Genomic DNA, 26,713 nt, shown 5'->3' on the forward strand with positions numbered 1-26,713 from the left:
GTAAATGTCCCCGGTTATTCTCTCATTATACCCGGTGGCCGTGCGCCGCCTCGTCGCGTCGATTTGCTCGCCAACCAGGAATCACGCCCACGGCGAGAGCCAACATTGAATTCGCGTCCCTTCGCGTCCGCGCCGCGATCGCATCGATCATCCGCGAGCGTCAGCGGTCGCTCGAATATCGGCTACATCCGGAATCGATTTTTCCCTCCTCCGTTAGTAATAATACGATCGACTCTTCTAACTGGAATTTCGTACGACTGGAGTACGCGACTGGGAGCTTGGTAGAGCTGCCTCGTGCAGATAAATAGATCGGAGGCGATTTTTCCACGCCACAGATTCATCTTGGACGTAGAGGGGACGATAATGGAAATCGAACGGCGCGCCGTGTCGTGCGTGACGGTGATTTATGAGCGTTATCCGCGGGATGCATTAAAATTGGAGTGGTATCGGAGCGGCGAATGATCTCGAGACGAGGAAACGCGCGGTACTATTTGTTAGCGGGTAGGTTTTTTCGCCGGATGGAACGCGTGGGGGATTGTTAAGCCGGCTAAACGCCGTGTCTAATCCGTTTCTTGTTGCGTACGCGAGAATTGGTACGGTCTGTTTGATCAATGGCATCTGATAGAGTCGTGTATCAATAACCGTCGCGATGCTCGTACGGGTTCGCGTTTTCTCGCGAGTAATCGATAACCGATACTTCCGTGGACGCAATTACCATCAACTATCAGCGAGCATCGCGAGATGCAAACCTCGTCTTTCTTTTCGAATTGGACTTGAGAAATCTAACGTGTCCGACTCACCGCGATAACATCGATCAATTAAGCGTCATCGATCCCGTTCGCGTTCGCCTCGAAGCGTGTCAGACTGGCGCCGTAACGATCCTCCACGACTCTGCGCAACGTTTCAACCCTTTTGACGGGGGTGCGCAAGCGTTTCTACGGACCAGCTCGGTTCACTCGCGTTTATCGAGGGGTTGATTTACGAACACCCGTTGTACACAGCTGCAGCCTGTCCGTTCTCTTCCTCGCGACCTGCAGCGAGAGTAACGGAGAGGCAAGGCTAGCGAGGAGATGGATAGACCAGGCATAGCGCTCGTCGTCATTACGTCCCATTACGCCTCGCAGGAGTAAATAAATAAATAATAATAACGAAGTAATAAATAATGGGCCGCTATGCGAGAGCTTCTGGGTCGAAAAACGAGACGGAAGGGCTCGGGTTTCGTAAAAAGGCGAGGCGGTTACCAGACGATTCGTTATGCTCTTGCTCTTCTTGCGTTCGACGCGTCGAATACCTTTGTCCCGAAACGTTCCACCGATCGGCGTCCGCGCCGCCCGTGGCGCGGTTAAATGAGACTTGGAAGGATTGCTGGCGACGTAATCGTTTATCACGAACGATTTTATTGCCGCAAAATTACCTCCGCCGGCCGGATCGCCCGGCTAATGAACGGCTAATGAGACTCGACTACTAGGCGTTCGATTGTTTCGGCGGTGAAATCGAGCTCCATTCTAATTGGCTGCAGTTCTTTCACCGCCCGTATCGAAGCGAAGTGCCGCGAGGTTAATTGTTATATCACGAGATAAGGGATCGCGAACGGCGATAAATAATTTGAACGGCGAAAGCGTAATCGACTTGCAACGGTATCGATGCTAATACAGGATAATAAGACTCGCGAACACTTGTGTACACCTTACTTATCTCGCCATTATATTTTATAGCAACGCGCCTTTATTCCCGATACCACGCGAGCTATCCGCGGCAGCCATTACCGCGGCAATCAATCGCGATCGGTTCTGCTGTAAGCAAACAAAATCCTGGCGAATCGCCAGCCTACCAGTTTTCAATTACCACGGAGAATTTACGAGCTGGCCGATCAATAGCATCCGCAATTTTAACGCGTTCGCTCGTAACACGAGCGCGATCACGATTAGTTTCTTATCCGTCGCGTTAAACGAGCTACTCGAACGGTCGCGGACAGCAGGATCGAAGCGACGACGAAGTTCGCTGGAAAAAGGAAAATTAGCGATGAGAACGATCGCGAGCACGTGTCGCGTGTTCTTCGAGATCGATGCTTTTCCGCGAGAGGAAGTACGTAACCTCGATGGAATTCCGGAGCGCGCGCAGGCACGTCGACGACGGCCAGGATGAGGACGTTGGTCGAACGACACGGGGCCATTGTTCTTCCGCGTCGGCCCGTTTCCTCGTCGTTGCGGTCGATCGCTCGGGATTGAATTTCTTGGCCGGTCATGCGACCAGGTAAATATGCATTTCTTCCCCCTGTCCCGTTCTATCCGCTCCTATTCTTCTTGTTTTACCCCTTCCGCGCGTCGCCTCCTCTTCCTCGTCGTCCATCTCCATCGGCATCATCATCATCATCACCGTCGCCGTGCCGGTTCTTGTTGCTCCCACTTTCCACGTCTACTTGCTGGACTTTTGTTCATCTGCTTGCGCGCGCGATCTCTAATCAACGCCCGGAGCCGAGGCGAACCAGGCCGCACGCCCTGAAAAATAAATAACCGACCGCGTTTCTCAGCCGAAGATCGGCACCAGGGACGAGCCTGATAAACCATGCGCCGGTTTTTCATCGCGTTTAATCGATACGCCGACGTCTCCGATGTTTCTTTGCGCGCATCGAGACCGGCATTCCGATAACGAAACCGGACTCTCCGCGGAGAATGGTGACAGGGGAAGAGGAACGTCCCAAAGCGGATCAAAGATCGCTATCGCGGACTACCCCAGTTCTTCGATTCGCAATCCGGCGCGTGCAGTGGATCTTTTGGTTTTCCATACGCTTCCTGGTTAATAAGTCATTCACGATCATTTCGTTCGATTACTTTGAGATGAGTCGCGAGTTGAACCGGATTCAAAGTCCTCCTACGATGTCGCGTTTTGCGAAACGTTCGCGCGAGCAACTCCTCGAAAAGGGGATCACCGTCAGCGCTCAGATTTCCGTCGCTGACCATTGTTTGGAGTACGGTTCGAGCCTCGCGTCGAAGTACTTCCGCCGCCGGCGGATGAAGGCTCGCGAGGAAGCGGTAAAATTAGAACCGACGAATGAAAAGGCCGGCAACGGTGATATTCACAATTTCCACGCGATTGGCGCCTACTCGAGCGGTGTTCGCGCGAAGATCCGCGCTGAACCACGCCGTTTCATTTTCTCACCGCGGCAACCGGAATTCAGATGATTGCCCGCATCGGCTCGTTGTTTAACCGTGAAAAATCCCGGATCGTTTCGCAACGGAAAAATGAAATCGCCCCTCCGTAAATGGATCGCGTTTTGCATAAAACGGCCGTTCCGTTACCGGAGTAGAACGCGTTTACACGGATCGATTCGATTTACCGTATCTCGTTACGTCTGTTTCCGGCTTATTGTGCTATCCATCGGTTCGCCGTGAAACCGAGGCATCCTGGTGCACGCTCGTACGTCCTCGTCGCGCGCATTTTTCTCCAAGCGATCCTTTAATTCGACGCGCGTGAAGCCTGGACTCGCGCGGCTCCGTTCCGCGTCACTCGTCACGATCGACGTGCACACGAGAGGCTCTGTCGCGTCTTCCGGCGCTCGTCTCCGGCGACAATTTTATTAGTCGTCGTTTCACGATAAACTTCGAGACCACCTTTCATCGAAATTCACGAAGATTTTTCAAACTTCCAATGAAAGTAGCATTTTTCTTAGTTCGACAAACTCAGACGTCGAGAGAGCACGTAAATGGGAACACAGTACAGATCAGAGCGTGTTTTACCGTAGCACCGTGCACTCTCGACGTAGACGCGAGACTTTCGATCTGTCGATCGCGACGATAAGGGATCCGGTCCTTTCGCTACCAATTCCGTGGCAATTTGCGGCGGGCCGCTCGCCTCGAAGATAGACGCGTTCGACAAGAATGCAACCGGCTCGCGCTTGTAACGGTTCGTTAAGTGGATACGTGTTAACGCGTCGCGATTCCTGACGATGGATCCGTCTTGACGGACGTCGAGCCTGGACACGAATTCGCGGCGAAACATGCGATCGATAGCGACGAACCGACTCTCTGCCTGTCGGACGTCCAAGTAACTCTGATAGACGTCCGTTCTCGGTCCTCGAAGAGTGACGCGGACGCGTAGTGGCGTATTCGAATGGATTCCAGCGGCGATGCTGGATCTCGTGGAACACTTCCAATTCCGCGATTTCCACTGTTTTTCTTCGATTTCCTGCGCGAAAGGTGGACGTTTTACTTGCGCACGATGAACAGGTGAGCGGACCACCTGCGAGGCGCGGCAGGTGTCGGACCTTGTCGAGCTGAAAAATGTCTTTCAGCGTAGCCGACGACGGGGTGAACGAATTCGTTGCGCTAACGAGAACGAACAGATCGAAATTAATTTTCCCCTCGCTCGTCGACCTACGAAAAGTGTGCTGAGAAAGCTGTCGGATGGCAGCGCAGATGTAACGCAGGATGTTTAAGAATGTTCGACCTTGCCAGCTATCGATGAGATCGTGGAAAGTGGATGGAATCGAGACCGGAGAAAACGTGTTCTTTTGCGCGATTCGATAAAGGAAGTCTTAAACTTCTTCCTCGATCGGTGCGCTAATTGATAAGCCACTAAACGTCTGTTGCGCGGTGCGTCGTTCGAGTCCTGGACGATCACGGATGCACAAAAGTCCGAGCTCCGTTGCTCGAGCCGCTCTAAAATCTGAAACCGCGGAAGCGCTTAACGTCCTCGAGTAATTAGCGACAACGAGCGAATATTGTTTCGACGGGATCTATTGCAGGATGCGGCTTTATTTATGTACCCGGTCGTATTTAAATAGAATCGTCTCCGCGGCAGGCCTGGGCACGAACAAAAGCAACTGGACTCGCGTAGCGAACCGCTTCGACTCTCGGCAATAATAGGCCTACCTGTTGCCAGCCTCGATGCTGTTAATCGGGTTAATTAACGAAAATTGCGCTCCGTCCCATCCGATCCCATCCCTTCGCGCAGATGGAGAGCTCCAGCTGTGGAATACCGCGGTGGAATTTCAAGATAGCCAACGGAGCCAACTCCGTTGCTGGTGTGCGCGCGTGTGTCGGCCGTGTCCCGCTATGAGAGATGGCGGCGGACGCGGGGAGGAATCCTGGATAGTCGGTGAAGGTTTCAGGATGCAGCGTGCGAGCCGATACGAGGACGAACGCGTTTAGCCGCTGCGTGCTACCCGTTACCTAGTTATCCTAGTGCGCGGTTACGAGGATCGCGTTACGACCAGTCGCGTCAGACATCCTGCTGGTGCTCTCGATGTTGAGTCGAGAGGAGCGTCAAAAAATACGACCGCAGATATGGTGGCTCGAGGAAAAATTCGTTTTGCAGCGGCCTGAGCACGGCTTCTGGGTGTACGGCTCGGTCTGGCTAAGAGTTGGTCGTCGACTGGTTGCGCGTATTCCTGATAAAACAACTGTTTACGGATACGACGGATCGATTCGCTATGACGTGGTTGATTTTACATCGAGATGTCGTCGATGGATTAGTTTAGTCGCACTGGTGGCGATCTTTTTCTGTGAATCATCTTGTGAGGGTCTCCGTTTGGTATGCGTCGCCATTGTACGTATGCACGAGTGGGCACGCTGGAGCGTGGGTTGGGTCGAAGACCAGAGCGTTTCATATTAGTCATGGGCGTGGAGCGTACAATTAATGGTTAATTGTATAGAAATTAGTTTTGTAGCTGATTAGCCGAGCCATTGACGACGATGTCGATCAGGTTTAGTTAGATTAATCCGATGATCAAGGAACGGCTGATCGAGTAAATTTCCTTGGGACTGACGAGTACCGTGAACGACGTCTCTGACCGTACCAGCTCGAGACTGTTCCCGATGCTCCACAACCCGAAGGAAATTGCTCTTTCTCGGTCACGGCAATTCATCATCATTTGCCTCGCGAGACCGAAGGTCTTAAGGGAAATTTATGTCTCGTGTCTAATAAATACCTGTGCCACGCATCGACGATCGTTTCGTCGGAACGTGTAATTTCCTCCGGAGAACTGTTAACAGAGTAGCCTGTTCCGCGGCGTAGCGGTATAACGCTGGAATAAGATCAATAATCGTCGACTAATTAGATAATCTAATGAATACGTAACGACGTAACAGACTGCTCGCGTTCAGGGTGATTTTAGAACGGCGGTCTGCAGAGAACCTGTATCGACGTTGCTCGAACGCGAAGCCGAGCATTTCGAATCGCCCCGACGCGTTGCACGGAATCGAATCACCGGAAATCGAGTAACGCGGCCGGCATGCCGCGGAGAGGCATGACTGCGCGTCGAATAACTTGATTAATCCGATGTTAATTCACTAGGAATCGATAATACCCGACGAAGAGAGATCGTCCGATTGTTCCGCGGACATAAATCAGCGTTACTTATCGATTAATCGTTGCGCCGGTCGACTGGCCGGTAATTAGAATTTAGTAACGATCGTTATCCAGCGCCGCGGCTTAATTGATCTGTCTTTGCATTTCAGATTTATCGTAAGTGATTCCGGTGGACGTTAATTAATTTTGATGGATGCGCAATCGGGAGATATCGCTGGTGGAATTTCGCGGGGTTGCGCCGACGATCTACGTCGAAGGGGAAGCGTCGCGGCTTCCAGCGATCGGTACGCGTCCGCGGATCTTCTAGATCGCCGCGTTTCGTCCGCGGCGATCGAACGAGGCGTACGCGCCGCGTGGAATTCCGGCTGGCGGAAAACAATGCGACTTTCGACCATTCGGAGAACCGGAATCGTGGCAATCGCGAACGGCTCGCCGATGGTTACGCCTTGACCGCATTCTGATCGTCATTGCAGCTTCAGCTGTTAGGCGGAGGCTTCGTCTTGTGCGAACCTCGAATTAATTAGCTCCTACTCGACGAAGCATTCGTTCGAGTCTATTTTCCCCTTTACTCGCGATCATGGTGAAAAAAATGGCGACAGATGAGATCGTTCGGGATGAACAATAGCGACGATCCTAGGTCGCGTCAGTTTAGACGGTGGAGCGATATAAATCACGGGACGCAGCCTCGTTTGTACACTAATATCCGTGACAAGCCATCGAAATGATATACCAGAAGATCGCGAGCCACTGCGCGTCCGTTAAGCCGTCGTCCAAGAAGAGCATCGGGACCGTCCGCTGCAACCGGTCGACGAGGCGGACTTTAGGTCAGTTCTCGGAAAGGCGGCGGATCTCGGCCAGTTTCCTCGCGGCACGATCGACGTCTCTATCGTTGGGAATCCAATAATTGTTGGCGTTCGGATCGATCCGGATTGCCGGCAGCACGGTGGCCCGTCTCCTGGAAAACGACGCGTCGTTCCAGGTAATCGAGTGTCGTACCCGTTTCGATTAATCGCGCTCGATCCTGCTGCTCGAGGGATCCGCTCTGATAGCGGAGAGAAAGGGAACAGACGGAGAGAGGACGCGGGCTGGTTTGCACGGGAGGCCCTCGAGAGAGGATCGATTCGATGGGGGTCGACCATCGAGTAACGGGCAACAATTTGCCAATTGATTAACCGGCTCTCGTTCCCTCGAACCTCTGCCAAGCGGAATTCGAGCCCCGGGGTATGCGATTGTTCCAGATTTGCTTCAGCAACCGGGACCAAAATCGCGCGATAAGGCTCGCGTAATTTCCCAGTGAATTGCCCTGGCAATTGTTCCCGTTCCAAACTCCAACTTGCGTTTCGTTCCATCGAAACGGCGAATTTCCATCGAAATCTCTGCGAATTCTTATCCCCATTTTTGCTTGTCCCGCGTAGGCGAGTACGATTCCCATCGTAAATCGAATCTACGGTTTCATCGGGAGTCGTGGGAGACGAACCGGGCATTTTTCACGTTCCATCGATAATAACAGACGTTACGAATGAAAGATGGTATCGCGGCTGCGCGCGGCTCGAGCCTCGCTTTTCGTGAGGCGACGTCCCGCGGACAGGTGTCTATTAATCAACGAGGCAAGTGATTAACGCGCGCTTCGATTTTTCCGTAATCTTCCCACTCGGTTGCTTTCCACCGTTGAAATCCCCAGGAAATCGTGCTAGCCTCTCGCGTTGCCTTCTCGCCGTGTTCTCTATTAATCAATCAGCTGATTAATTAACCAGCGGCGTCTTTGCCTTTATCGGCGCTCACTTTCTACCTCTGTTCGCTGTTTTCCGTCCTTGAACCATGCCTAGAGAAAATATATCGCGTTCAGTCGAGAAACAGGAGAGTAACGCACCCAGATACGCCTCGACCATCCCTCCATTGCACGATCCCGTCCAACAGACCCTTCGACAAGGGTGGCAGTCGTAATACCACTTTCAATTGGGCGAGCTACTTCCTCGTTGCACCGCAACCACCCCTCCGCGTCCAAGAAGCTTCCTTCCCGCCGTCGAACGCTTCCTGTCGGTCGGAATGATTACAAAGAGCCGGTCCATCGGGTCGTTAGCAGAAAACGCCTGGTCGATGCAGAGGCGCGTGTTACTTTCCGACTAATGAGCGTTCACCGTATGCGGCAGAAACGGTAACGAGCGATCCGAGAACCAGCCACGTGCCGAGGCAATAATTTATCACTAGGCAATAAATTGCGAAACATACTGTGTCCCAACCCTTTTTCTCTTTTACGAATATTTTCCTATCGCTTGGCTATTTTCCGATTCTTCTATTGTACCAGTGTGCCATATTCCAGAGCTTCGAAAATAGAGTCCCGTTTACGATTCCGATGATTCCAACGAGCGCGATGGGTCAAGTAACGTTGCCAGTATTATTGCAGCCTCCTAGCCGATTTATCCTCGACCGATTCGACTGATTTCTACGCGTTAATCGTTTTATTAGCCTAAACGGTTACGCGGCAGCGTACCACCAGCCGCTAGAATTTTTATCGCTCTCCGATTTATTTCTCTCTCCACGTGCTTTTACACGTCCGTGTCGCAAAGTAGGTCGTCAGGATATCGAAGTTCAACGACGATGCGCTCGAAACTTGAAATTTTCCGAGCCACTGTCGTTCCCCCGACACACTCCAGTATCCAACACCTAGAAATATGTATAAACCCGATCGATAGGCTCGCTCGTCGAACGGTAAACGATCCATTAGGAGGCGATCAAAGGAGCGGAACAGAGGAGGCAGAGCTTACGGATGGTCGATCGAGATTCAAATATTATGGATGCGATTTCGCGTTTAACGATCGGCACAGGTGCATCGCCGTGGAGGAAAAGGCACGCTTCTAACGGTATGGCGACGCCTGATCGGTTCGCGCGGCCACGGCACCGACTCCACCCCGGCTGGAATCGAACGATGCCAGCCGATCGCCGTTTCGAGGAAAATTGATACCCGCGGCTGGAAACTCGTCAGGGTAGTTCTGTTTGATCGTCGACGATACGAACGAGACCAGCTTCGCGGATCCGCGCGGATCGTAACCCTGAAGCGATCTGAAGGGGATCTTACGAGCCTGTTTACGATCCGCTCAACCGGTCGGTTTCGCGATCTTCGTGGCTAATCAAACGCCTCGAGAACGGCGGCTCCTTGAAACGTTGAATCGATGACGTCGTGTTATTGGTATTAGACGCACGTGTTGTTAACGGAGCGATAAACGAAGCAACGGGACGACGGTGGAGATTTAACTCTCGGCTGTCTTAACGAGACCTCGAAGCTCCTCAGTTATAATTCTGTTCACTGATAACGGATGTTAAGCACCTCGCTAACTTTTAATTAGGTTAAACCTCGTAACATCAACGATTACACGCGGAGATAACGGCCGCTAATATACCCGCTGTTAGACTCCGCGTAATCCCCAATTATGTTTCCCTCCGCAGTAGTCGAAGGCTTAACCGATCGGACGGAACGCGTAAACTCGTTCGAGCGCGTTATTAGAAAATGAACGCTGACGAGGATAAAGAATATCTCGTTAGAGAGGAATCCATTGTAACTGCGTAACAGTGGAAGGTACGTACACGGAGATCGATGTCTATCTCCCACCTGCGAGAGATTTATTAACTGGAGGCTACTACCTGGATACGCGAAGATCGGCGGAACAATGAAGGTGGTCGATTCGTACGCGAGAGCTCGAAGACGGAAAGTGGACCACCGGTTGCAACCAGGCCCGAAATCATCCGGTTGGGACTCGTTATTAATGGTGATTTCGACCGATCGCCGGTCGATCTCGACGATCGCGCAGTAGATACGCTCGTGCATTGTTCGGACGGGCGTCAGAGGAAAGTACGCGCTTTGGAACGCGTACGACGACCAGGAGGATCGAGAGGAGGGTGGTAACGGGATGGTAACGAGAAGAAGACGATATCACGGACGTCCCGCGAGATTTATCGTCGCGTGGATGCCGACGATGTAGATTAAAATAAACAGTTATAATATCCGATCCAAAGCGGCAGCTCGTTTGGAAGGAGACGTTGGCGGGTCGTCGATGGGTAGGGAAAAGGCGAGCAGATAGCTGCCACGCGAAATGAGATAACCGAGAGAGGTAACGTGGCTCCGGCCTATTTCCCAGAGCGAACTGTTCGCCGCCAGGATCGTTCCTTTATCCCCCGCGAATTGAATAGGGAACGCGACGGTTTCTCGCGGGCGAGCTAATCGCGAGCCGTGCGATCCTCTCCAGGCCCACGAGCCTGACAACCGGATCAACGATGATAATGGTACTTTCCTTCGTGCCGGTAATTACGCTCAGACACCGAATCCCTCGCGAGTCTCGACTGTGGGAGAGACGCCTGCTCGAGAGAGTCTCCGACGAGGAATTCGATTCACGTATTCTTGATTATTTCGCGTTGCGTAACTCGTTCGAGGTAATACCGACTAACGGAAGAAGCGACTTCGAGAGGCTGGGATACGTGTTAGCCACCTGCTATTTGTACCGCGGGGAAAACGAAAAAATATCATCCGGGTAATAACACGATAGAAATTATATATATCGGATGATTACGATCTGACGTGAGCAACGCGGAGTTAATACGAGGTACGGTCTCCTCGGGTCCAGATACGGAATTGCAGGAAGAATTATGAAATGGATTGCGGTATGAAGTTATTTCCTAGCCGAAGAGAACACGTTGTCTTCTTGCCTCGTTGGTAAACCGTGCAGCGATTAAAGGATCAATGAGACCCGTCGCGCGTTCTTTCCTCCTCGCACGGTCATCCCTGCTCCCTCCGTTTTTGCATTCTGACGCGCGTTCCTCGATCACGCGTGTCTTTCGCGTCCTGTAGGAATGAAGACGGGACGAGAGACGCGTGTTACACGGTGCGAACCAAGCGGAATAACCGGCGTAAAGTATCGCCCAACAAATTGATCCGCGACAGAATTACCCAAGGTATTCCTGGACGTAGCAGGAATTTCATCCGCGACGGAGTACCGCCGCGGTTTATGACCCGTGAAACGCGCGGCTACGAGGCACGCGGTATCGCGAGTCAGTTAGATCGAGAAAAATTTGACGCGTCAGGAGCGATCCGTGCACGCGGCCAGGTTCACCAGTAGCCACGCGCCTCTGCGATTCCCGGATTCCAGCCGGGTCGGGACGAGGAAATCCTCCGTTAAGCGGCATCGCGAAGGTGCGAATAATTCGACGGGCACGGAGCTCGCCGCGGGACAGGGGAACGGTCGATCGTAGAACCGGGAAACGTACTTTTACCATTTCAAACGAAGCCATTATGCCGGTCGCTGGGCCGGCAAGAAGTCCGAGCTCGAAGCGCTTGTCCGCTTGAAAAACTGTGTATATCTCTCGACGCGCGTGATATCGCCCCGCGACTAATCGTGCCAGCGGAGCGAGAAGAAATTAATGAACCGATAATGATCGAGCCGCGCGTATCAGCTCCGGCTACCGCTTCCACCGTGGACCTATCAAATGTGTATTTCTAGGAAAACGAGCCTGCGCTCTTTCTTGCGACGGCTATCCTCTTCGCCACCGGCCCATCATCTCCCGTGAAACCGTATTAACGGTAGCCGGAAAAAGCGTCCACGCGTATCCCTGTTTAGCGGCAAAATGGTTTCCGATCGAGCTCTGTAGTTCACTTTCACGGCACCAGATCCGCGCAATTCCTGTCTCTAGATTGAATTACACGATTCAATTTACTTTTTTCTGGTCCACCGCGCGCGATGTGTACTTTTGATAATTTCTTATCGTGATTATGAGACATTTAGAGGAAACGGAGGTAGTTTCGTATTTGCCAATTAGTTACGAGGTACTAACAGGAATTATGTCCCGCTACGGTCGTGAAAAGCAGCCGGCTCGCGCTTAACGCGATCGAGTATTCTAATGGTGATTAGGTGCGAGATTGATTTAGACCCCGTTTCGCCCTTCTCCTTCTATCGCTCCTCCTCGCTGTGCAACCATCGTACTGGCATTAACAGAGGAAGCGATAGATCGGTGCTACTCAAACAGGAAATTTCGCCGCAAATAGAGAAGCAGGAAAAGCAGTATGTTGAATGGAGTATCGCGTTCCCTTCTGGTAATAGGCTCGGTTCGCGTGGTATCGTGTTCCGTTTCGACAAGAATTATGAAACTCTAACCCTGAATCGTAATCGACAACCGAGCGCGACCCGTGATCCACGATTCTAACGTCTTCACTAACGGAATTCCAATCGGGATTGATCGAACCCGCGCGGTCGACTCCTCTTCGCAGTAAGCCATCGATATCGCCCGGAAAGCCTGAAAAATGACTCGCGCGCCGTCTACCGTTTGGTCCCATTACCAAGCCTGGTTCCAGCTAATCGCGACTCCGCTTCGAACGAGGATCGCGGCGCGGACTCGAAGGAGGATAACCGTTCGAAGCCAGAGCCGAGTCCGTTCTAATCCCGTGTAATTTATGCAACATGTAAATCGGGGGCTAATGCCGATTCAACTGTTTCATCGCGAGAGGCCAGGCCGTTCTAAAGGGCCGCAGCCACGCGTGACCGAACGTTCACTTCCAAGCTCGTCTGCAGTTGGTTTCATCGGGATGCAGAATTCGCCAACAGCGGGAAAGAGAACGAAAAGGAGCGAGCGAATAATTGGTCGTGCCGGCATTCCTCGGACACCGGGACTGTTCGATCCATCGGTTCGCCACAATTATCGTACGGATCCTCCACGCTCTATTTCTGGCCGCGTTCGACGCCTCTCGGAACACGTTCGCCAGTTCGCAGAATTTTGTTTGCACCTCGGTAATATTTCAGTATCGTAATTCAAAGAGAGAGAGAGAGAGAGAGAGAGAGAGAGAGAGATGCGATTTAGATCTCAATTCAAATGTCGTTTTGAATAACGTTATTCGTTACACGCGAGTGTTCCGCGAGAATTCCACGGAAGAAAGACGACCAGTCTGATGGCGGCGGGTACTCGCAAAAACCGGACAACCCGCATCGTAACAATTACCAGGTATCCGAGGCAACGAGAACCGACACGACTCACGGGCTTTCCGCGAATCGTTACGACCAATTGCTCGAAGGATCCACGGCTGAACATGTAGAGTAACGTTCTATCCGCGGCGCGAGAAGATAGTCGTCGTCCGCGATGAATCCGACAATGGGAAGGCGAGCAAGGCGCGTGCACGAAGAGGGCCGCGCGTGTGTGCACGCCGCAGGAAGACGTTGATTTGCCTCTATCCCCCTTTGCAAAATGAGTAGAAATCGAGTGACACGGGAAGTACGCGCATCCGGTGGCGCATCAGCGAGCGGGATGAAAAACCCGCCGCTCGTATTTCTTCTCTGACTTCTCGTTTTACTCGCCTCTTTGTACGTATCTGTCTTCCGCGGCGCTCATCTTCCTTGGAACCCTCGTTGAAGTAACTGATAATGGCGACTGCGATCGCGACGCGTCCTGCGGATCGAACGATTTCACGGATAGACGGATCGACGAACGATCGCGTGAACGCGAAATTCTCGCCACTTTGCTGAACGACGCTGATCGAATCTTAGAATCGAGATCGATCTAGTTGGTGAACAGAAAGGTTGAGACACTCGAGGAAAATCTTGGCATTTGGACCAGGAACGCTGAATGGAATTTATTATTCCAGATGAGTAGGAAAGTGGAATCTGTCAATTTATGGGTGAAACACGGAGATAGACGGAAAGTATTTCTTCTTGTATGAAAAGGGTCTCGCAAAACGGAAGCCATTAGGGACAATAAGAAACGTAGCATTATGCGGTAGCGCAGCGGCGCATCTCCATAATGGTAGATAAAACTTTCAGCCTTGAACATAAACTTGATGGCATGCGCGAAGGGCTATAGCAATCTATTTTATAACACATTCATTAGTAGAGCACTCGAGCCAACAAGTAATTCGCGGACCAGCTTTTACGACATTAATTTCCATCGTGGACCGGTCCCGTCTTATCCAGGCACCCTGACGTTCTAAAACGTAGCGAACGTTGCAAATGGAAAATCTCGCAAATAATAAGCGAGCCTGGTACTGGTCACTTAGTCGAATGCAAAAGCCAGTCATTTCGTCGCCACTTTTCTCGCACGCCCCGAGAGCGAGACGCTTTATACCTAAGTTCACCCTCGAGTCGCGGGGTCTAGTTTTTGCGCGGTCTTAATTAATACTCGGTTGTCGGTGCCCCATCCACGGCAGCGTTCCTTCTTCATATCGGACATCATCGATTTTTTTCCATCTACCCACCGATCGGGTTAAACGCGCGATAGCACCGCTACCATTGAAACGAACGGTGCTGTATTAAATTCATCGATCGATCGGACGCGCACCAGAGATCTTCGCGTCTTTTTTCTCGCCGACAGGCATAGTAATTATCACGAACGGCGCATTAGCCTAATCTCCGACTGGCATCGGCTAAAAGCAACGGTTGGCAAACTGGCCTCGTCCCTCTTTTCATTGGCTACTCTCGATCGCTGCCCGTTTTTCCGCGTTCCCGCCCGTGCTTTGCTTCCACCATCGCGCAGAAGCGGAGGAGGAAAATGGAGCACGACGAGGCGATGAAAAATCGCGTCCGCTCTTCAGTAAAGTACACCACGGAATGGATAAGAGTAAAATTAAATTCCCACGTGACGCTCTGATAAACATCGTCCGCGAGAGGCGATCGATAAGATCGAAATCCCCCGGGAAACCATCCGAGGAAATTATTGCTATTTACGTACGCGGAGAAGTTACGAAGCTCGCGCCCGTATAACTTATCCACGCTTCGATGGACGTTCGAGGCTCGTCCTGCGTGCGATCCGGGTCAGGATCATTTCGCGGATACCGCCGACAATCTCGCCCCAATCTCTGCCATCGCTCGGTTCGGACTCCTGGAATTTATGGCCGCCATCTGGAGCCCCGCTGCGTAGAGAACAGTCGATATCCTAAACGCAGGAGCGCGAGAGGCACACCCCTTGATTCACTTTAGAGTTTTAAGCAATTTCCATTTTCCAGGCGTTCACGAGCAAACTTTGAGCGATTAGAGGAAACGATTGGTGTTCAACGCGAGACAAAAAGCTAGCCACTCGTTTCGCTTCGGCTTTCAATGCGATCTTCTCGATTTTGAAACCAGGAAGACACGCGTTCATTTTCTAACCATCCCATAAATAAAATGTTCGCGACCTCTGATGTTCTACCGACAGGAAACGATCAATCCTGAAATCTGCGCCGCGATTCACGTTGATCTTCAGGAATTCGCCCAGCATCTACCCTGAATGCGCGAGTGCGTAATTCTCAGGCAACTCTTAAACGGATTTATGCAACTTCCTGTAGCTCTTCACTCATAGAGAACAGTCGGTCCCCGACGTACAAGAATTCCGCTTCGATACTCAGGAATTCCTTCCCAAGTCCGATCCCAAGCCTGTAATTTCCATGCTCCATCTACGTGCGATCAAAATTTACAAGACGGCTACAGTCGTAGAAGAGACCTAAGCACACAGAGAGAGAGAGAGAGAGAGAGAGAGAGAGAGAGAGAGAGAGAGGAGCGAGAGAATATGGTGCAGAAGCAGGCGCGATTATCGTGATTCATTCGCGTCGGGTTTGCTTAATGAAGACAACGCGATACGATCCGCAACGAGTCTCCCATAATGGAGAGTGCGCGGTGCCGCGTGTTTAATTAAACGGAAGAGGCGGTCGGTGTTGCAGCGATTTTTCGCGTTTCCCGCTACTCGCGAGCGGAGGTGGTTCCGACGCGTCGATCCACCGCGGGAACGCGTCTTCGCGGCTGAAGCGGAGGACGTTAGCCGGGCCCGACCCGGAGATGGATACGCCGCGATAAATCGATGCCTGGTCGACGGGTTGTTCGCGGTGTTATTGACGATTTAGCGAGTCGTTAGCGGGATCGACGCAGGTGCGGCATAGGAAGCGGGTTTGATGGACACTTTGTGTACGGAAAACGGGGGTAGAAACGGAGCGAGGCACGTGATTACCGATCGCCCGACGTGTTATTGATAACTTAATGAATCGTTCCGGGGGTATCTGGTCTGGATAACGATCCGCGTGTGTACGCGCGGGGAGCACGAACGTTTCATTAGTGCGTGCCCCGATAAATTACGTGCAAGTTGTACGCGCGAATCCTGCCGAGCGTCGAAGGCTGGAGGGGTGGTTTTTTTCTCGCATGGTCCTCCGCCTCGCGGTACCGTCTATACTTCAACGCTCGATAATCGTCCGCGATGCGGATCTCCCGTGGGATAATTATTGCCCCGCGAATGGAAGGGTATCGCTTGTAATATTAGCCGAGATCGATGTCGTGTTACATCGCGCCGCAAAATGAATAATGCGTACCGTAGGGGTTCAGAAAGTTGCGCTGGTACCAAGGGGAAAAAGTGAAACGAAGACATAAATCTGAGGATTTGCGCCGTATCAGAGGTTGCATTAGGGGCTGTAATGAGCGTAATCGCTGGCTTAAAAGCGACGCTGGAAGGAGAACAGTTTTACGATCCGCGATACGAAATCCCTACTCGCGAGGTAACGACGGCACCAGGCGCGGAATCTTTGATACACCGTTCATCTTTATCGGCAATTATGCTCCTCGAGGAAATCACGGTTCGCTCCTGTACGTGCCTCGGCGTTTCCTTCTTCAGGTATGACAAAAGAACGAGGAAAACGCGAAACGGACACGTCTGTTCCACATACCCGAGGTAGAGCGCGTGGAAATAAAGACTGAAAGTCGGTCCGCTTCGTGAATCGATCGGCTATCCGCAACGCGGGAAGACGTCGTCATACGAGTAATTGATAACGTCGTTGAACAACGCCAATTAGGTTCAGTTTGCAGAATCCGTCGAGCCAGACGCGCCGTTAGATCCGATTTCCTATGCAATAACCCGGATAGCGGTGTAAATCGCAGGCGAAACAATTACCCCGCGATCGTTTACACGGCACGGCTGCAAAGAGGATCGACCAGCAGGATCGTCGAGGATAGACGTTTAATGGCGGCGATCGTTGGGATGTACCGTAAAGAGGAGAGACACCGCGGCTATCGAGGACGAAAGCGTCGAGCAACGGCACCTTATCACCGTCGGCTCCTCCGCGATCGATCCGGCCAACGATCGTTCAAGGTCATCGATCCGTCGATCCAGGATATATATTTATACCGCGCGCGCGCGTATGTAGGCGCGAGTTCGAGCCAGGCTCGATTGAAACGAGCCTGGTGCCGCTATTTCGAATCGTTTACCACTCGCAGCTTCGCATCACACCGGCAGTTACTCCGTTGCCAGCTAATGGCGAACGATGACGCATACCTGGAGGTACGATCGTTCGATTAATACCGCGACGCTACTGTGCGCCCATCGCGATGAACCCCGATCGATTGGCCCGCGACCCGAAATCTTTTCTGCCGTTCTTTCCCGCCCTTTTTTCCAAGCTGGACAATCTGTGGTTCGACGCGGATTTTTGAGCAGATCGCCAGCAGCGGTCATCGAGGCTGAATAATGTCCTTCGTTTCAAGGATGGCACGTTTCGACGACTTTAAGAGTGCATACATCCTTGAGGTCCCTCTGGTCATGGATGGGGATTACGATACGATCGATAGAGCCCTTTCGTCGTCGGTTAACCGCAAATCGTGGATTGTCCGCCAGCGAGCACGTAATTTATAGCCACGTATCCTCCGTGTACAGACACCGAGGAACTTGCATTTCTACTATTTTTATTTCGACGACTCTTTTCGTATCGCACCATGCGCGAAGTAAGATAATTACGTGGTCGTTGGCTGCCTTAATGAAATTTATTTCTCTTCAGTGAGTTGTAGATACGAATTCGAAGGAGAATCGCGACAGCATCCCCTACAAGTCATAGGGGTGGCGCGACGAAATTCACGTCGCGCTCCAGCGGTTTTCAATTCCCATAAATCTGCGTTAACCGAGTTCTCACAGTCCGTAACAGTTCGTAGAAACGAGGCGCCGCGAGACAATGGAAATCGAGCGAGTTCCAGGCCCGGTAATCGAACGGAACCGTGAAGCGCGGACGCCTAGGAGCTCGGAATTGATTAAGAACGGTAAAAGAGCCATTAACGGGAGGGGAAAACATCGCGGTGCTTCCCGTTCAGGGCCAAGCAATTAACGTCTGGTTTTTCAACGCGACCCGTCGCTATAGGCGGTAAGAAGACGATTTTTCGTTCGCGAGGGACTCGCCTCGACCAGCCGCCGCTCGTCGTGGAATGCGTGATAAAAGCTCGCAATCATCGCAGATATGAATGGCTTAAAACCGAGTTTTTACACTTTTTACGCGTACTCTTTAGATTCCTCTCGCTACGAAGCTGAGTAATTGCTTTTCAGTGAGCGAGCAGCTGGAATTGGAAACGATCGAAAGCCTGGATGCTCGAGCGTCCAATGGAATTTCGATATGTGAGGATAATTGGGCCCCTCGAATTATGGTTACACGTACAATTCCATACCGCCTCTGAGTCTTCGATTCTCTTCATTTCGAGAACGATCGTGTGTCTTGTTATAGACGCTGATTAAGACACTCTTCGAAACGTGGCCCGCTTGTTCTCGCGCCCGTGCTATATTTACCCGGTTCTCAATTAAGCGCCGCGGATAATTCTAAGTGGAGGATCGTGACTGTATCGCGCGGAGAATGCGCCACGTACTTTGACAGCGAAACGGTAATTCGTCGACCTCCAGTTTACAAGCCACGAAACGATGCAGGCCCCATTGTTCGCGGCCATTTTTACGCCAGAAATGGAATTCTCGATTGGAGGTCTCGATCAGTCACAGTAATTTCACCTGGAATGGATTCAGTACGGTTAATCGTCGCCGGTTCACCTTTCTTTCTCCTCCGCGACTCGTCTACACGAAGGGGTTCGATATATTTGGCTCTCGTCGACTCCTTTCTCCGCGAGAGCGAAATAAAAACGTCACGCACGACGGGAGGAACTGGAGGAGCGACAAGTTTCTCTTTCAAGAGCCATCCATCTCGCTCTCAACGCAAACATCGTCGGCCATTAGCGCCGACGCTGGTTCGCAATTTGTAACGCGCGCCAGCCGCGGCTCTCGTAAATCCCTCGCGACGTCTCGCGACGGGCGCGATTCGACTTTCAAATGCGTAACTGTACGGTCGGCCGCGGGTGGCTGGGAGCGAGCGTTTCTCACAGCAACGGAATCGCCAGCGGCGAAGTTCGGTTGCGAACCGCGCCAATTACGCTCTTCCTCGCGACGCGGGCCCGCGAACGTCCCAAGATTTTCCGTTGCGCTCGAGGCGACTGAAAACGCGCCCACGACTTGCTGCTACCTGACGCGGGAGTAACGGAATCGAAAGACGATCGCCAGAAGGCCCTTTCTTTCGCATCAGCTTCAATTCGCTTCGCGTCGACGCGATCACCAAGGTGTTCGATGATTCTTCCGAAGCTGTCTTTAATCAATCGATCGAAGAAGAAACGCGGAAGTCGAGGTTTCCAGTGGTTCAAACAGTACGGAAGCCTCGACGAAGAGTATAACGCGACGCGGTTGTCTGACTGAGAATGACTCAGACTACTTAACGCTGTCGTTCCTTCTCAAACAGTTCTTACCACATCTATCTCTCATAAGAATCATTCGAATTTCACTTGACGATGTTCTAAACCACGCTGAATATCCGCAGAATTTTTCTAAAACCTCCAACGGTCAGGTTACTGCACTATCCCGGCACCGAAATCATTTATCTCTACTACTAAATCGATCGCGCACTTTTTCCTGCGGCGTTCGACAAGGCAGCTCTCCAGATAGCAGCGAGATTAATCGTTCGCCAACCCCTCGCGCTCATAGAGATCCCCCCTGGCGCAATTAACGTTCGCTCGGGAACAACTTCAGCCGGAGCTCGAGTCGATCGATGATCGATGTTAACCCGCCGCTGAACTATCAACGCGTCGCCGGCCGCGAACGCCCACGCTCTCGCGTGTACCTCGCGCTATTAGGCGTGATTAACGGGCACCACGGTGGACGCGAGCGCACCCTCGAGCGGCTCGTCCCACGCCTGACACCTTCCGCTCTATTTAGCCGCGGCGGACGATAATTACGCGGTGCACGGCGATCCGTTTCGCGTAACGCAAACAAGAAACCCGCGCGAAACGTCTTAACGAGGGGCTCGGGGTTTCGGCTCGCTGTGCGCGTTGACGCGCGTTTCTTGCGACACTACATCATCCTCTGGACGCGGTTTTTGCTGCCGCTTGATGCACTCCGACGGCGGCCAGGGGTGACGTTACTTTCCGCGGTGGTTCTTGCACGTGGGAGGACAGAGTTATGGTCGCTGGTCGCTTAACGACGGGAGGATATATCCCGGGGAAATTAGGTACGTGACTACGTATGATTGCACGTTAGGGAGATTATGCAAATGCCCCCGCGATTAGATTGATGCGGAGGGGGGGAAAAAAAAAGAGCTCGCGATCGCTACGAGACGAATGGACACGGAACGCGTAGCGGACGCTAATGTTCGCCGTGCTAAATGAACGCGAGCACAGGTGGTATCGTGTAATAGCATTCGCTGGTACACGATCGCCGCGATCGCTCGTTCAATTAGCTAATTCGAATGTGGAATCTAATTACTCGAGCGTCTCTGGTTTCGTTTTCCATGCGCGAGCGTTGATACTGTGAGAAGATTCGTTTCAGCGGTACGTTTCACGGTGCCATGCCTTTGATCGGGGCAATCCCGTTCGTGGGAAGCTGTCGATTTCCGCGAGAGCCGCCGCGTAGCAATTAACAGGTCAGAAAGAAACCTCATCCGAGCTATTAGCAAGAGTTAACGCTCGTCTGTCGAAATAACTGAAATTACGCAACCTACGACTGCCTCGTTTGGTACCAAAATGGCCGTGGAGAACGTTCGCTCATCGGAAGGATAGCATCGCTATCGATCAAGAGGAAATTTAGTTTCGTGGACCCGTTTTCATTCCTTTCCTTCTCGACGATCAAGCTCACCTACAAAATCGTATCGTTTTTAATTAAACTCGACGGTTTCGATGAACCAACGAAGTCACATCCGTTCGAAAAGTGAAGTTTGCCCAACAAGTAGATCCGCTCGGCTTCGACCGAGTCCCGCGGCAGACTTTCTGCCTGTTCTGAAAAGAATCCGCAGCAGCCACCTCGAAACATACTTTCCACGTATTCCGCCGTCCACTGAACCATTAAAACTGAGTCATCGAGACCGCCAAACAATCTCTGAGCGCGGCGGAATCGGCGTAGAAGAAAGAGACCCGTTACATCAGCCGCGCTGAAGAGAGGAAGTTGATGAAGTGCGACGGTCATAGTAGAAGGGGTTAGACGGTCGCGAGCGAGCGAACCCGGCCGAAGGAGGAAGCTCGCGGTGCAAAAAGGGGAGGAACGAATTCATCGGGCGTATGAGAACCGGGCTGACACGGATCGCAACGCGTTACGTCCTCTCCCGCGGGTTCATCTTCGCTGTTCATCTCTAACGACGTGACTGACTCATCCCGCCTCCTGTTCCTCGTTTCCAGTACCGCGGTCGGTGCTCCTCATCGCGAGCGGTGCCATTTCGAGAACGAAAACGAGCGAGATGTATGCGAGGCACGCCCGCTGACGCATCGACGAAGGATTCCCTCGATCCTGCGCGGCGATTAGGACGAGTCACGCGTGGCAATGATCCGACTATGGTTTCCCGCGGTTCTATCCGCTCTGTTGTCCTTCGCTATTACCGCGAATACGCCTCGGTCCGCGGGCTGTTACCGCGCGAGCGGACGTGCGCGTTCAGAGACCGCGAGACGTTTTCTCAGGCGACTCTTCGCCCCGTGAACCAGAGTCCTTTCGTTGAGGAATGCGCGCGATTCCTTTGCGATAACTTACGTTTCGAGGAGACTAGATTAAGATGGATCTCCTCTCGTCTGTTCCAGATACGCCATCGTGTGGCTGCTGACAGCGGCGACACTTCGTTGTCAGGTAAATTCATGGAGAAACAATTGTCACGTAATGACGTTCGATTGTTGGATGTGTGAGACTGAACGAGGTGCGTATTTTAAAGGCAACGAGTCACGAGAACGCAGAGGGCGATGGTAACGGCGAGGACTCCGCGATGGACGAGACCACCGAGGAATATTGGGCAGGAAGTGGTTCTGGGCCAGAGGAGGACGACTCGCTTCACAACGAGACCAGAGAATCGCTGACGCACGAGGCCAGCGATCACGACGCTGTGAGTATCCTGGACAAACTGGAGGTCGATTAGAGTCAAACGTTCGTCTCGTCGCGTCTGCCCGTCTGGTTAAGCCTCCTCTGTAGGTTAATCGTCGCCTAATACGCTCTGGCTGAGTTACTGTTACGTACATCTGTTGCATAAATTATCCCCGCGTTTAAAACCGACGACTATAATTTCCGCGGTGGTGAAAAATCGCGCGAGTGAAATAGAAAAGCTGGCATTTACGCGAATGGTTCTGCATGATCGATTGCGTATACGCGAAAAGATTGACGGTCGTTAGATTCTAGTTAATCGGTGAACAGTTAACCAGAGACCGCTCGTTATTCGCCATTTCGCGCATGGAGCAATAAATTCAAGAAAGAGGGAAGCGATAAGTCATACCACGGATCGGTGTGCCACGAAATTCTTAGCTTTTTAATACCGCGAATAGTATTGTAACAGTAATCGATAACGTTTTTGCATCGCGAAACGTTCGCTGGACTGAATACCGACGCAACAATGTAATAAATCGCGGAAAAAGTAAAAGAACGCGTCAGCCGAAGAACCAACTACTTTGCGATCCGGATAAGCGGCCGCAAGAGGCTTCGTATCGTTAAAAATAAACGAGGATAGCGGATCATCGCGTGGAATTCACGGAAAAGTATTAAACAGCGGAATAATCTGATGACGAACAGGTGTGGATTGGTGGAGAATCCTGGTGAAACGATAGGTACGTTCACCTATCTCTCGTGTGACCGATCATATCTCGACTAATGAGTTTCGACACCCTAACCGCACGACCGTTAATCATCGCATGAACGCTTGTGTCGAACGAGATAAGACACGGTGGATCATGAGCATCTCGTGTTAAACGTAGTATACTATCGGCAGACGTCGCATCGAAGTTACTACGACGACCTACAGTGGATCTAGAATGAAATTTTCTATTAAAAGGAGGATGAAAGGAAAGAAGAACCGCAGACAATTTTCGAAACGCCAGCAAAGAGTCTCGAAGCAGCACCCTCCGTTCTCCGATGGACGAGCAGAGAGACGCGAGGTTCGCGATCGGTCTTTGGATCGTGGCAACTACTCCACTGGCCCATAAACTGCGTCCAAGTTCCAGAAATGCCAGAAAAGTGGAGCTCGCGGAGAGCAATAATTCCTGAACGCGCGGCGCAACCGGGGCAAGCAGCGAAAAAGTAGAGGAGGACGGTGCGCGTCGGACGTCCGCGCGAAGGGGAATTCGAGAGAGCTGGTAACAGGCAGCGAAACGGGGCGAGGACGGGGCAAAAAGAGAGGCGAGAGGCCCGGGGAAGAAGAGCGTGTAACGACACGATTGTTTCCACTGGTACCCGGCGTATGGAGGCTGTTTGCAGGCTTTTTGCCCGGTTCGCCGTTTACCACCAACCACGTGCCTCCTCTTACCTGATCCGACTGAGCGAGGATGCCTGCGACCATGGCCGCGCGCGGTGGGAACACGTCGAGACCAAAGATTTTTCCTTTTTTTCTCTCTTTTCAAGGGTGTGTTTTGTGGGCATTAATATCGAGGTAATTCTGGACGATGGAAGAGAGACGTTGGGGTTCGAGCGTCCTTTTATTTCGACGCTAACAGTTTAGTTTTACTGAGGTAGTTGCATACGTACGCAATTTATTTAACGAGACGAGCAAACACACAGATCCTAGTTCTCTTCCAAAGCTCTCGATGCGAATTACCTTCTACAATCGATGTCCAAGATTGTTCACTCTGAAGATACGCGTACGAGTACCAACTAAAGGCAGCCGTGAACAGAGGAGAGGCGAGATTCCTCGCGATCGTGGAAACGAATGGATACCAAGCGTTGATCCCAACGCGAGTGCATCGCAATTGGTACACGAACCAAGGGGACGCGAGCGTTGGTCACGCGGCGATCGTGCCATTCTCTCCCTTTTCCCGCGCAACTGCCCGTTTCCGCGGCGAGTATCGCAGTTGCGTCGTTGGTAAAAGAGACATTAAATCTCCGCTGAAGATAGCGCGGGTTTATCGCGAGGCCCGTATCAGTAGAGGCTGTATCGTTATTTCCGCTCGGTAATTTCGCGGTTTGCTTAATCGCAGACATGGACGGAGATCCCCTGCTTCTTTCGAGTGGGTTAATTCTGTTTACTTTTCCGTGAAAGGTGGTGTACGTTGGCGAGGGTGCGGCGTACGTGCCGGTGCCGTCGTTGAAGGGGAGGCCCTTGAGCCCGAATCTTCAAGCCCTCCAGACGCTTCAGGGCCTCCAAGGAGTACCAGGGGGCGGAGGGACTGGAGTGATCGGCGACGACGATTGGAAGAGGCACCCGGAATCTTGGGATCGCGAGCACAGGAGATACAGGCCCAATACCACTCGAGTTCAACGTAAGTGAAAAACAGTTTCAGAAGATTGCTTCTGTTGCTCCCATTTTCCGTTATCAATCATCCCCGATACAATACTATTTCTCTATTCATCCGAGGCGACGCTTTCACCCTCGAACACCGTTGCCATACGCGCAGCTGCCGTTACAATCGCAATTTCAATGGTACCGCTCGCGAACCAAAGGACTCGCCCGGAGCCAGGAAGCGTATGATCGATCGATCCAGCGGGATCGTCGTCGGACCACAGCGTCCTCGACTGGCTACCGTTAGAGTGGACGCAATTAAAACGGTGTCGGAGGATCGTACGGCACTCCCGACACCGATCGAGTACCGCGGTTCGACGCCTCTCCCGATCGATGTTATCCGCGTCTGAATCGATTCCTCCGTGGACCGTATCTTTCATCTCCGGGAAGCGGCGATCCATCGCGAGGGTAATTCGCGAAATTACCAAGTCCACGGGTGTTTATCCCTCGAGGCGTTGCCTCTTTTCCTTCCAATTTCACTCAGACACTGTTCCGTGGCTTAATTAAGAGGCAGATCGATAAGAATCATCGAGGATCGGCGTGGCACGTTCGCAGAATGGTCTCGATACGCTTATCGATGATGGATTCCGCGAGTTCTCCACCGTCAGGTCGATTCGAATGAAGTTGCAAAGGGTTTCGCCACAGGAAACTCGCTGGCCACCCGCGGTATCGTCAATTACGCGAAAGAAGACCCATTTGCTCTAATGTATCCTCCTGTGGCGGCTCGATTCCGCGAGCTCGAGGCTCGGCTTCGTTTTGATCCCGTTGCTATTCATCGCTGGCTGACCTGCCTCTCGTCAATGGCCTCGTAACTCCTCGCGTTCTCGCTGTAATTTCGTTGGTACGCGTGTCGCGCGGTGAAAACGAGCCAGGTCTTCGCGAATCCACGGCCAGAGATTCAGGCGTCCGTGGACACAATCGCGCGGAAACAAGAGCAGTCGGGTAATTAGCGGGCGGCCTCGTTTGGGGCGAGTTAGTGGGTTCGCGAAATGATTGTTCGGTGGAAAAGAGCGATGATCCGGCTAGATACGCACACGGTGCTCCTGTAATTGGTCCCTAACGATCGCTGGGCGCCGATTTTTCTCGGCCAACCCCGCGCCGCGTCCCGCTGGCAATTTAGAACGTTACGAGCCGAGGTATAACGAGATTTAAATGAAGGAGTTCGAGCCTCGTGTAACCTTGCAAACCATACGTTTCGTACGCGTCGCGCTCGCAACAGCCCAGGCCTCTGTCCTTTACTTCTGTCGGTGGACTGCAATTAGGTTAAAATAGTGGTATTTAGAGCGAGAGACGTTTCAAGTGAAACAGATGGTAATTAAATCCTGGCGAGTGTTACGGCCTGGACATTAACGCGCCGCTTTCCAGAGACCCTCGAAACTTCGAATTGCCATAAACGCGCGGGCACCAAAGCACCGACGGCTCGACGCTCCGTTCGCGATTCATTTCCCGTCAATTTGCACCGTTGCGGAAGGAACGAGATCGTTAGGATTCCACGCGCAAAACGTGAGCGACGACGCGAAAGGAATCACGGACGAAAACGCGAGTGAAGAATGTACGCGTCCCGGCACCGCGGATACACCTCCTCGCGTACTCGACCGCGAGTACGCGTATCGAGCGTTGCGCAACCGGCTCCATTGTTTACCCGCGGCCGTTTTCCCGGCCGATGAACACAAAAGCGAGGTATCCGCAATTCTAATAAGCGTGCGTCTGCGTACCGCACGAAAACGCGTGCAACGCGTGCACCGAGCCCGCCTTTACAGAAGCTGACGGTAGCCGAAGAGGTGTGTAGATGGAACGAGGAGGAAAGGAGAGAGACAGAGAAAGAGAGAAAGAGAGAGAGAGAGAGAGGCGAGAAACGCGTTCTCCCGGCGAAACGTTGTATCATCGAGACGTACCTCAAGT

At 52.3% G+C, this 26,713-nt stretch overlaps 1 protein-coding gene across 4 annotated transcripts in view; it reads left to right on the forward strand.

Moving 5' to 3' along the window:
* The window catches only part of LOC143424115 (uncharacterized), a 52,833-nt gene that overhangs the window by 22,758 nt on the left and 3,362 nt on the right, over positions 1–26,713 (forward strand). For all 4 annotated transcript variants that reach the window (XM_076895984.1, XM_076895983.1, XM_076895981.1 and 1 more), the window contains exons 2-4: positions 22,140–22,185; positions 22,268–22,435; positions 24,572–24,791. In XM_076895984.1, the coding sequence (XP_076752099.1) occupies positions 22,319–22,435; positions 24,572–24,791 (337 nt within the window). In that variant the 5' untranslated portion in view covers positions 22,140–22,185; positions 22,268–22,318. The remainder of the gene's footprint in view (positions 1–22,139; positions 22,186–22,267; positions 22,436–24,571; positions 24,792–26,713) is intronic.

Source organism: Xylocopa sonorina, chromosome 5 (genome assembly GCF_050948175.1).
Source record: "Xylocopa sonorina isolate GNS202 chromosome 5, iyXylSono1_principal, whole genome shotgun sequence".
NCBI lineage: Eukaryota > Metazoa > Arthropoda > Insecta > Hymenoptera > Apidae > Xylocopa > Xylocopa sonorina.